Below are 13,246 nucleotides of genomic sequence, written 5' to 3'. Positions count from 1 at the left end.
CTATTTTAATATGCCGACTATATCTGATGACTCACACTACTGTGTGTTAATGACATCTGTCCATCCTTAATGATTAATCATATCGAAGGCTTTCCTCAGATCAAGAAGAATCAGTTCTACACGACGTTTGAGGTTAGAGAACACCAATTGTTTTCCCATAGACTTACGTACATTATAACATTATGGCGTGTACGGCCTTCCATAAATCGAAATATCCAATAACATTTTTTTCAAGAACTATCTTAGTTCCACCAAAATATCGGTCGGAAAAACATATTTTAACTCTTCTATTAAAGTGAAAGAACATGTATAAAAATCAGTTCCTAGACCAAACTTATGGACATTCACTATCTGGGACCCGCATTCTAAAAGCTGAATAAATCAAATTGAAAATCTTCAGGTAGGATCGAGCTACTGGATTTATCACTTAACGCTGTCATAAAACATTTTCAGTTTCTATTGAGTTTGCTTAAATTGCTTATATATGTATATGCTGTGTAAGTCGTGCAATGTGTATTTATAAAGATCTTTCGTGGTAGTTACAGTTTGTATACTTTAACATTTGGGCTTATAAGCTTTGTCTCAACTTTCTTGATATATGTGTTTAGTTTTTAGACATAATCATGTATGTGCTGATTAGATCTTATAGCTAGTTTGCTCTTGTATACACAGTTTTAATTAATATTGTACTTTTAATAACATTGCTTTATAATTTCATGTATGTGCTGTTAGTCGGTGTAAAAAGCTTATTAGAGCGTATGTTATTTGTTGATACTCTCCGGCTTTGTAAATAAATATTACTTAACTTGACTTGACTTCTAATTATCATAACTAATTCAAATTGCCCACAAAATGAAAACTAAAGCTGACTTAAAATGGTCTTTTTAAAAGATGGTTTATCATGACTGTATATGAACAGTAGCTACATATCCGGAAAACACCTGCAGATTCAAGAACAAGGCATGGATCGACATGTTACATACACAGACACATTGCCACATCCGAAGATTCATACAGATCTATATTCATTCTATCCTAGAACATGGAACATGTTACTATCGATCTGTTGTTCACACATCCAAAGCTATTGCCACTAACTATACCTCTTCTAATCTCTGCCCTCAGTCTCTAACCAGCAACCAATTAATATTCAAAATTTTAATTATGTATTTGTAGCCTTACGTACGCTTTCTGGTTATCGGAATGTTTATTTTATTATTGATAATTTTATAGTTGCAGTCATAAATATTGCAGCTATCCTAATGGATTTTTCTTAAGCTTTTGACTGCCTTTCACGTGATATTCTCCTTAAAAAGTTAAAGGTTAAGGTAAATTTTCTTTACCGTCGCTTTGTGAAACGAACATATTAAGCTCTGAGATTTTTTTATCTACCCTATTTTAAAAACAGTTGAAACCATTTTTACCTTACCCCCAGCAATTTGCTGATATCCATTTACAGATGGGTCGACTGAGGCAAACATGAGAACGTGCCTTGCCCAAGAAAACACCGAAATGGGAGTAGCCAGGAATCGAACCCGGTGTTTTCACTTCCATAGGAAAGCGTCTTAGCCCTCTCAACCAATGCGTTCACAAGTTAAGTAAGTTATTAGCATATGGACTGTCAGAAACGTTTATCACTCTTCTAGAATATTATTCAAGCAATCGCAAACTACAGGTTAGAAATGAAAATACAGTACTTAGGCAAGCATTAAAAAGGGTGTTCCACAATGTTCAATTTTGGAGCCTCTGCTTTTTAACATCATTTTATAAACGACATATTTTACTTCATCAATAAAGGTAAACTTTACAACTATGCTGATGACAATACACTTTATTTTTCCTGTCCAGATTATGACAATTTGATAAGTGTTCTGCAGGAAGAAAGTCAAGCTTTAATTAATTGGTTTCATTTCAACTGCATGCAGGCAAACCCAGAGAAGTTTCAAGTTTATTGCGGTTGGTATTACAACCAGAAACAAATCAACAGTTTTTCATCTTGTGAATGCAAGTTTTACAAGTTTGTGACGAACTAGTTAAGTTACCTGGTGTTGATATTGATTGCAAACTAACTTTTGACTTCATATTGACAACTTATATGTGAGAAAGCTGCAAAACAATTGAACATTTTGAAACGTATTGGAAAAAACAAGTAAATAGGCTTACTATTTCTTCATTCATTTGTTCTATCTAATTTCAATATTTGGCCATTATCATAGCATTTCTGCTCAGAAAGTAATACATGTACAAGAAAACTTGAGAAATCTCAGGAAAGAGCACTTAGATTTGTTTATGAAGACTACTCGTCATCCTATACAGAACTCTTAATGAAAGTCAAATTACCTTCTGTACATAAAAGGCGTATGAGAACAATAGCACTTGAAATTTATATTTTTTTTCATGATTATCTCCACCAGTCCTGAACAAAAACAAAACAGTCAATATAACTTTCGTTATTCTAATTTGTTGCAGATCCCTCAAGTGGAATCTACTAAAGCTGGTAAGAACACTTTTAGGTATGCAGCCCCTGTACTCTGGAACTCTCTCCCGGAATCCTTCCGTCAGTCCTGTAGTCTTGGTCAGTTTAAATCAATGGTGTCCAAATGGAATGGTAAAGATTGCAAATAAACAAATTCAAATCTACAGAGTTATGGACTGCATGCTTAAAATGACTGTTCTGTGTTATTATTATTCTGATGTGTTGTATGTTATTCTGAGCTTTCAATGCTAGTATGTATGTGCTAAACATGAAATAGTGACTGTTTCATTTCTTTGGCATGATTTTTCTTGTCATGATAATAATGTCTACGGATATATATGTTTAGATGTCTGGCATATGTTTGTTTGTAGCAGCCACCACTCCTGCATGTAGTTTGCTTTCTGTTGCTGCCTGTTTTATTCAGTTCATTTTTTTTGTTTTCCTGTAGTGTTTTATTTATGTTGCTTTTAAGTAATTGCTCATCTCATTCTTTCACTGGTGCCCTTTGTGCTTTCTCTATTTACCATAGGAAAGCCTATCTGTTGTCAACTGGACGAGAACACTGTTTAGACAGATTAGACATACTAACGTCAGTAAGAACCCTGTGATATAACTGCTTGAGAACTAATTTTGTTTTTGTTTTAAAAGACATATATTATGTACTTAAAAATAATTTATACTGCGATCTCTAAGTTGCATTTAAAAATTTTGTATTGTGCATTTTGTTTAAAAAAATGATTAAGTTCTAGTGATTATACCGCTGATTACACCAAGTAGTGGCGTTGAAAAAGTTAACATTTAATAAGCTCTCATGTGATACTTGCTTCTTTAAAACCATTCTGTTTATTTGCCTTGTCTCGTAGCATTTCTATTGTGAATTTGGTGTAGTTAAGGATAGTATGTAATCTTAACATAATTATATCTTAATTACATTTGTAATTGTTTAAAAACTCCTGGTATTAAATCTAAATAATTTTAGAATTTATGAATTTATGCAGATTATTATGTGGTAATTTGCTTTAAACTATGTACGAATTTTTTTTTTTATTTTTACAGCTCTTATATATTTGTTGCTAGTTGTTTGTACTTGTTTTCATTAGTCGGTTAAAAAGGTCAGTCAGAGCTTATGTTGTATTTTTATATTATATGTTTTGCCGACTTAAAATAACTCTTATCCTAATTATCTTATCAAAATTAACACGCTGTCCGTTATTATTTGGACTAGCAGATTATGCAAATTCTATTGTTTGGCACATGTACCAATTTGATATATAAAAACACCATAAATTTTAATCAGCACGTGTTTTTGTTTGTTTGTTTGTTTTAGGTTTAACGCCGTTTTTCAACAGTATTTGAGTCATGTAACGGCAGGCAGTTAACCTAATCAGTGTTCCTGGATTCTGTACCACGCCCAACCAGTACATACCTGTTCTCAGCTTGCAAGTAACTGCCAACTTCCCCACATGAATTATCAGAGGTGGAGGACGAATGATTTCAGACATAATGTCCTTTATCAAATCGTAATGGAGAACATACACACCGCCAGGGGATCGAACACGTGACCCCGTGATCTGTAGACCAACGCTCCCCCTACTGAGCTAAGCGGACGGGCCCAATCAGCATGTGTACACACAAAATCGTCGAAAGTTATGTGGAGAGTGTAGTAAAATCTAAGAAGAAGACGGAGAAGAAATTTAACTCTATAAAATAATTGTTCATCTCCAAGTATTTCCACACGAGACCATTTCGATCGATATCTGTTTATTATGTATACTGTACATGTCAATTCTCATCACGTCTCAAAGATCCCGATCACAAGTTTAAGTACTCACCAGAGTTACCTCCCTTTTACACAAAATCGCCATTTGTTCTGGATAGATTATCAGACTTGTGTTTAAAATCAAGTTCATTTGGAAGCCTGAGCAGTTTATTCGATCGTTCACTACGGTGATCTTATGGTCTTAAAGGTAAATTTTATAAACTGATAAAGTGTTACAGCGAATACACTCAGAATTACTAAGAATTACTATTATAGAGGATATTAATTATATTATAATAGCTAACAAACGTTCTGCAATCCAGTTCAAAGAAAGAAATGGGCTATTCCAGAAAATATCCACTCACTTCCTCCATCATGGAATAAGCTGTTTTTTTATTAAAGAAAATCACCCATCTCCCGAAGACATTTTAACCCCTCTCGCCCTTCTACACCAAGGTCGCCAAATAATCCCCCTTCCCTCCCATTTATCTGTAAAAAACACCCTCCCCTGGTTTGAGTTTCCACACTACGAAAACAAAAACCCTCTTTCTCTTAACACCCCCTGTTCTCTATCTGTAAATTAACACCCCCCTCCAAAAAAAAAAAAAAAAATGAAAAACACCTACATATTTTACCAAGATTGGAAAGCCATCCCTTTTAGATGTTATTTTAACCAATGATATGTTTTTCTGTGGTAAAGTTGTCAGATTTAACTGTGGCTTGACATGAAAATTGAACAGCATGTAAAACATACATACATTACTTTATGAAACAAGTGTCAGTATACTGATATAACATTGAATTCCGGAAAAGGACTGCGTAAAGGAGCCCCACTTCCGGACAGTTAAACGCCTTTAAAAACTCACCATTTTCAAAGAACAGTTACACATGTTGGTTTTGATGCATTTGCAATAGCGTGCGAGTGGTGAAATTTCTCATAACAAGGAGGAACACGGTTTTCAGCAATTGTTTATCTTTATTTCTTTACAAATGGTATTCATTTTCAAAGGGAGACAACTTTTTCCGATTATTTTAAGTACAAATGGCATTCATTTTCAAAGGGAGACAACTTTTTCCAATTATTTTAAGTAATTACATTCAATTACGATACCAAATGTAGTGCTTCTTACATGAACACTCTGTAGCAAAGTTCTTTATGGCACTATGTTGAAGAGGTTGTACAATGTGAAACAAGTGTATGAGAAAGTACATATTAAACACATCCTTTCTATATTCTATGGGACTAAATATTTCCCAATCTGGAACATTTACGCGTCAAAATTCCCAAAATTGGGGGTATAGGCTTTGATTTGTTCCCAAATCAGAAAGAAAAAACCCTGTGATACTGATGATGTAAACTTGCTTTATAATAATTTTAGTGATGTGATAGTGCAAGTTGCTGATAAACATGCTCCAATGAAAAGTAAAATGTATTAAAAAAAAGTACCTTCCATGAATAAATAGTTAAAACAAGGTATCTATAAGAAAAGAATGTTCCAGAACAAATTTAATAAATATACAGCATCTAGCTATAGTAATTGAAAAAAAATTAGAAAACGAAGAAATCTTGTTTCAAGCCTTAAAAGAAAATCTGTAAATAAGTATTTCTTAGATAGATGTGTGGGTGGATGCAATAATAAGTCTTTCTGGCCAACTGTCAAATCCTTTTTAACAAACAAAGGTACACTTATTTAAAAAGATAAAATATTGTGTGAAAATGATAAATTAATAAATGACCAGGAAAAAATCTGTAGTATATTTAAAACAAGGTATCTATAAGAAAAGAATGTTGCAAAACAAATTTAGTAAATATACAGCATCTAGCTATAGTAATTGAAAAAAAATTAGAAAACAAAGAAATCTTGTTTCAAGCCTTAAAAGAAAATCTGTAAATAAGTATTTCTTAGATAGATGTGTGGGTGGATGCAATAATAAGTCTTTCTGGCCAACTGTCAAACCCTTTTTAGCAAACAAAGGTACACTTATTTAAAAAGATGAAATATTGTGTGAAGTTGATAAATTAATAAATGACTAGGAAAAAATCTGTAGTATATTGAGTAGCTTTTTTATCAATGTTGCAAAAAATATTGGAGATAACTCAATAAATTAAAGTTGATGATAATCATTCTAGTATTCAGGCTAAAAAACAATGTTCAAAAAGTCAATGTACCTGATCTCGATTTTACTCCTGTAGGTGGTGATTTTTTTAAGCAAATTGATAAACTATGTATAAAAAAGGCTACTGTTTTTTTGTGTTTTAAATGATATGCAATTCATTGTAGTTTTACTCATTTAACTTTGCACCTTGCGAGATCTTTATTACATTGCAAAAATTGTCACATGACCTTGGCCTCCACAGTGTAATTTTGTTAAATAATTGGGTGATGTAATGTGTAAACAAAACCAATTTAGCTTTTTTGACATTCAATAGCCATTCAGCTTCATTGACAAGGCTCTTATAATGTACTTAGTGGCTAAAATGTGGCATGGAAATTGGTAAATATCAGTCAGTGTTAATTTCCATTTCACCATGTTCTTCAAGACACAACATTATACTAATCAAGTAAACATAAACAGACATAGTTTTGTCATAACTTCAGTTTTTGGTGATTTGCAAGTATTCAGGAATATTGGCAAACGTTTTGACCCGCAAATATACTGAACAGCAAAAGAAACTCTCCAGATGTATAACTGGTATATTTTTATATAAATTTTTTTTTTTCAAATTTGAATTGTTTCTTCATACCAAAATTACACTTAAAGAACTTCACCTGATAAATTTTTAAAAATCAATCAGCTATGAAGTCAGTAGTCCCACAATAGCCGTTTGAAAGGGCTATATCTTTTGCGCGTCAGTTGCATTGTAACATCCCAATTGGGCGCTCGCGCTAAATTTGATTCAGTCGTGCGGTGCAACCAACAATACTTTTTAAACTTTTTGCTGTTTTTCGAGTTAGTCAATCATCAAAATTTCCGATGACAACAAAATTTCACGAAGTCATTTGTTAGTTACAGGCGCACATGAATTTCGTGTAAAACCGCTATTGTGGGACTACTTACTTCAAGGTTGATTGATTTTTTAAAAAAATTCACGTGAAGTTATTTAAGTGTAATGTGATATGAAAAACGCAAGTGATTTATAAATTAAAGTGTTTTAATAAAAAATACTCCAGTTATTAAACTGGATAGTTTCTTTTACTGTTCATTATATATCTACTTACTAAGCAGATGTAGATTCTATTTAAACATTGTTGTTTATTTATATATGTATGTATTGTAGTAACTTGAGGCAAAATTTGTTCACTGTTTCAGGCTTTCTACAGTAAAAGAAGTGGTTGATATATGGATCTTGTTCTAGAATGCACATCTGAAGATGGTAGTAGTGAGAATTTCATAAGGAATGGTGCCACAAATAGTGCTACAAGCATACTTGATGAAGACTCCAAAGAGGTAGATGGAGGCAACTCATATGGAACATTAAGTGAAACTTTTGAAAAGAAATATGAATTAGAAGGGCTTAATGTAATATTTACAGCTAACAGTGAAGTTGGTGTTGACAAAAGTATTGTAGTAACAGAGTTTCCAAAAGATAAAAGAAGATGTATAAAAAATAATGGCAAAATAGCAACAGAATCAAATCTTTTAGAAGAAACTGTTATAAAGACTGAAAACTTTGATAGTAATTATGGTCACACTAAACATGCTAAAGAAGTGTATGATAAAATGTTGAATGAAAGAAACTCTGTAAAAGATAATATAAGCAAGGAGGATGAGAAAGAGAGATATAGAAAAGAAAACATACTTGACAAAAGTCTGGCTTATAGGATTGATACAGACATTTATCATCGTACTGGATCTATCATTGAAACATGTAATGAACCTGCAGTTGATAATGTAGTGAGTGAAAGTGAAGTCATAAAGTTTGAAACATATGAAAATGGCGGAGAAACAAATGTAGAAAATCATGTTGAAAACAATTTAATGGAATTTGAGGAAACTTTTTTAATTAAAACAGAACCAGAAGTAAATAAAGAACAGTTTGTTCAAAGTAAGAGTGAAGGCACGGGTAAAACATTTCCATACATGTTTGATACTTACACCAGTGATATTGAAAGTTAGGTTGGTTCAAGAACTGCCATCAAACCAGAACCATTGAATAATTCGAAGGAAAATGATTTTGTTGTGTGTGTAGGAGAGAAGAACTTGTACCAAAGTTCAGCAAATATGAATGAAAAACTTGATATTGTTAAAACGGAATTGAAAATGAAAGTAGATGAAGAAAATGAAAATGTGCAAACACTAACAAGGGTGACAGACCTCAGTCACATTTATGATAGTTCCTATGAAAAGACTGATGAGAATATTGACATAAAAGTGGAAACAGATGAAGAGGTGTATATTAACGAAGATAACAAAAGTGTGGACGCTGAAACAGACAGTATCGATCTTAAGAATGACAAGGTATATATTAAGACTGAACCATTGTCATATGGTACTGAAATTACTGATAATGTACTAGATTATACGGTACATAATGAATGTGCAGTGTACATTGATACTGTATATGACGATCTAAAAGCAGAGTATAAAATTGTTAAAAGTGAGAAGGAAGATGACAGAGATGTTAACTGCAGTGCTAGAATAAAGCATAACGATGAAGATAGTAAGAGCAACAATTTTGATGCACTAACTGAATCTGAAGGAAAGACATACGACTGTCGCTTTTGTGGAAAATCTTTTCCAACTCCACATCATTTAAATGGGCATTCACGTGTGCATGTGGATAAAATCTATCAATGTGACCAGTGTGATAAAGCATTTGGTAGCTTAAAAAATTTAAAGGCACATCAAGCTAACCATGGTGATAAAATCTTTTCGTGTTTCCATTGTAATAAATCTTTTGCAAAGGAAACACTGCTAAAACAGCACAGGAATGTTCATACTAAAGAACGACAGGCAACATGCAGTTTTTGTGGACAATCCTTTTCACGGGCAACTGATTTAAAACGTCACGTGAAGTTACATACCATGGAGCGAGATCATGTATGTGGCATTTGTGGCCGCTCTTTCGTAACCCCGTATGAATTGAAATATCATATGCCAACGCATGACGAACAGAGACAGTCATATACATGTAGTACCTGTAACAAATCTTACAAGTACGAGAGGGATTTAAAGAGTCACATGTCAGTTCATTCTGTTGATAGTCGGCATATTTGTATGATCTGCGAAAAAGTGTTTGATAAAAAGTTTAACTTGAATAGGCATTTGAGAACGCATACAACTGATCGACCATTTTCATGTGATCTGTGTGGCAAGTCATTCAAAGACCCTTCAAATTTGAAACTTCATCGATTACGCCATAACAAAACGATAGAAAAGAGTACCATAATTCCCGTAGAATAGGTTGTCTGTATTATTTTCTCATGGAAATGACGAAAACGCACTGGAAAATGTAGACGAAGTTTACTTCTGAATACAGAGATGGTACCAACCTAGAAAAGTGATCTTTTTAAATTGCTATTTCAGGCGATTTCCCCTTACCAAAAAAAGCTCCAAAGTGAAATCGGCTCTTGTCGCTTCTGGTCCTCGAGCGAGGGCTAGGTTAAGTTGTTCAAGATCAATTTGACAAACTGGATGAGTTAGTTTTATTTTGCCTTTGTGATTAACTATAATCACAGTGATTATGTACAGTCACTTTTACTTAAAGCTAATTGTCAACTGGCGTTTTGTTTTTTAAGGGGCATTAGCTATCTAACCTTGGGAATATTACTGGCATTCACCTACTGCCTTGAATATTTTTTGTACTCCTTTCAGCCGTTTTTATAGTGCGTAACCTTAATACATGAAAATTATAATTTCGGCCTCAAAACATTGCCCTGCAGCATGCCAAACTTCTCTTGAAACAAAATGAACACAGTGGGCACCGCCTTGGAAAAGCCCGTTACTGGGCACAGTTATGTCTCTTCTGTTATGCATGTGAACCAAGGCAGCGTCCCACTGTGTTTACTCTACACATGTCTCATGCACAGTTGTCATACTTTATTATGAGCACAGTTTTATTGTAATCTTTTGCAAAGTTTTCGATGTGATCTAAGTAGATTTTCCAATTCCTCCAGCTAATCCGCATCCAATATTTTCTGGAAAGGCAATGGTTTGTATGTCATCGCGTTTTCCTAATTTGTCCAAGCGTTCCTTAAACCATTCTGACCTTTTCTCTGGTGTATCAATGTACGGCGAAATTTGCTCTCTGTGAGATTGAAAACATTTGCCGTATTCCCACTGGGTTAACAAACAAACGACGTGGAAGCCCGAATTGTCTCCGACAATATAACAGCATCGCCTGGCTTCCTCTTGTTTCCACCATGGCTAGATTTCTATTTCCTATCGATGTTCTTTTGGCATAGATGTCAGCCCAAGGATATTTCTTAGCTATTTGTGATGAAAGCTAGGCCATGAGCTTTCACCGTCAGGCAGTTCATCTGATGACAAATAGCATCCACATCTCTTATACTCGTAATATCACCTTGTTGATTGGAAACTTTTCCATCTTGAACATTCGAATGTAAGATGCAATCTTTTCGCACGTTTATGTAGTGCCTCAACTCAAAAAAATAGAAAAAGATATAAATCTGGTCTTGAAACATCCCCTTTGCGGCATGCCAAACTGAGTGGTACCCTTCTCTGTTCACTTTTACACATGTCTCTTTTTCCAGTGGGGCACAGCCATGGAGTGGTCGATGACAAAATTTTGTCACTGGGCACAGTTTTGTATTTTCTTGCTGCTGAACAAACCAAGGTGGTGTCCTACTGTGTTTCTAGATAGTCTATTTTCATTTTTGTTTTTGCCCTTTCCGGACTTGCGTGCAAAATAGCCAAAACCCAGTCAGGCTAGTAATCCAAAAATGATCATTTCTGAAAATCCAAAATAAATGGGGAAGTTGTAGTTAGATACAACACCCCTAATGACTAACCTTCTTTTGTCTTTTTCATTATTCATGATCACTCTAAGGTGTTACCCTACTATGTTCACTTTTTTATATGTCTCTTTCTGTCTTGATTGCAACTCTCTTGCTCAGCAACCTGCGCTGTGGTTTTTTTTCATACTTTCACCGTCTCAATTTTAGCCTAATCACGCTTTCATGAGATAGTATAATCACAAGCTTACCTCCTTCGAGAAGGGTGGGGTTGGGGGGGGGGGGTCTTTTTCAAGTCATTTTTTCCTCTTTTTCCGCACAAAAATCACTCTCAAACACCCTACCTTCCCACACAGACATCCTTTTCAATTCAACTTTTTTTCAAAACTCATTTTGGTAAAAGCTATATTTCCCCTTTAAATTGTTATATTTATCTTAAAGATAATATTTTCCCCTTAGAATGTAAAGACATGTTCCTTAATATGCATAGGAATAATTTCATGGCGTTTATATATTTCTGAACTCTAATTACCCCCATTTTTCTTCAAATTTACAACCTGCGCAGCTAGCTGTTATATAAATGGACTAATAATGATATCACACAAACTGTGTTTACTTCTCATCAGGTGCCAAATCATTGGCATCAGTTCTTCCAAATTAGTAAGTACTATGCCTTTAATCATGAAAATCAAATTATTTTAATGTCCCCTTGTTGGGTTTTACCGTGCTATATTTCCCCCTTCAAAAAGCCACAGGTGGTTTTGAAAAATTGAAAATAAATTACTGAAGATCTATAAGGAACAAATTAGATTTGGCCATCGCAAACACAGTAGTCAAAAGCGAAAGAAAAAAGAAATAAGTCCTTTCCCCAACAACTGATCAGGCAGACAAAATTTGACCAACATTTGTTTAAAGCTAAAAAAATAACATGGATATAGAATATGCACACGTTTCCCACAGCATAGAAGAATGTCGTTATATTTATTCTTTCATTTCATCATTTTGAACGTGTTTCATTGAATTTTTAGGTACCATCTCCACCATATATTTACAAAACTTGAAAGGACACTCATACGATTGTCGTTCAACAAATACGTAGAATGATGTCATATTATTACTGCAGAACTAGCCAACTAATAATCATGTATTAAGTTTGTATTATTTTGAAACAAAGTGTCTCTGCTACGTATTTACCAAATCAGAAATGGTTACCATGCAGTATGTTTGTGTTATGATAAATTTTTGTATGTAAGGGGTATGCTGTGTTACCAACGTCATCGACGTCTTCATGTCTTCCTCTTTGATTACAGAATTTTTCGTTATTGATTTAGCTATGTTTTAAGATTTATTGAATATATATACTGAACAACTTCCGTAGTCATTTTAAATGAGAAAAAGTTGCAGAGCCAGTCCACATATGTATTGAACAAATGTTGTATTCTTAGTACATTCATACAGTATACATTGACTTTCAATGATCATTAAATGTTGATGGTTTCTTTTGGAAAAAATAAACAAGATGGCTGTTTTTTCAGTACCGCATTTCATAATAATTGCTGTTAATATGTATATTGTTTTGAATGTTGAAAACAAAACATTATGAAATCATATGTTGTTCAATAAAATAGGAGGCAATTTTGATTAAAATCGTGTTTAATATGTATGCTGACTGCTTGATTTTTAGATCGACTTTTCGAAGAAAAAATGTAGGGCTATTGCTCTCGCCCCGGCACCGGCATCGCCGTTTGTTAAAGGTTTTGATAAAATCAAATATCTCTGTTACTATCAAAGGTTTTACTATCAAAGTCCGCACCAGGAGAAATTAAGTATCAAAGACCACACCAGGAGAAACAATCTAAATAACTCTGATTGAATCGTGATAGAGTTATGCCCCCTTTTAACATAGAATTCAATTTCCCCTTTCGTACATTAAATCAATACTTTGTGTTGTGAACGGTTTCACTTACTAGAAAAAAGAAATATAAAGAAAATAGTTTTGTCCTAGTGTGGCTTAAACCGACGCCCTCCTGAAAAATTAGTCAAAGTAGGTATACGGAAGGAATTGAATACTCTTCAAAAGAAGGTACACTATTA

The 13,246-nt window shown here is 33.8% G+C and overlaps 1 protein-coding gene across 2 annotated transcripts; it reads left to right on the top strand.

The window, feature by feature from the left end:
- The first annotated feature begins 4,332 nt into the window (after positions 1-4,332).
- LOC123542295 (zinc finger protein 239-like) lies at positions 4,333-11,729 on the top strand. Of its 2 annotated transcripts, none has more exons than XM_045328075.2 (2): positions 4,333-4,443; positions 7,548-11,729. In XM_045328075.2, exon 2 carries the CDS (start codon positions 8,460-8,462, stop codon positions 9,639-9,641), a length of 1,182 nt encoding a protein of 393 aa, XP_045184010.2. In that variant the 5' UTR covers positions 4,333-4,443; positions 7,548-8,459; the 3' UTR covers positions 9,642-11,729. Both variants share the same exon structure in this region, with proteins under 2 accessions (XP_045184010.2, XP_053388135.1).
- The last annotated feature ends 1,517 nt before the right edge of the window (positions 11,730-13,246 follow it).

This window comes from Mercenaria mercenaria, chromosome 19 (assembly GCF_021730395.1).
Source record: "Mercenaria mercenaria strain notata chromosome 19, MADL_Memer_1, whole genome shotgun sequence".
NCBI classification, from domain to species: Eukaryota; Metazoa; Mollusca; class Bivalvia; order Venerida; family Veneridae; genus Mercenaria; species Mercenaria mercenaria.
Note: the sequence above shows the minus strand (reverse complement) of the source record. Positions and strands in the feature narration are given on the sequence as shown.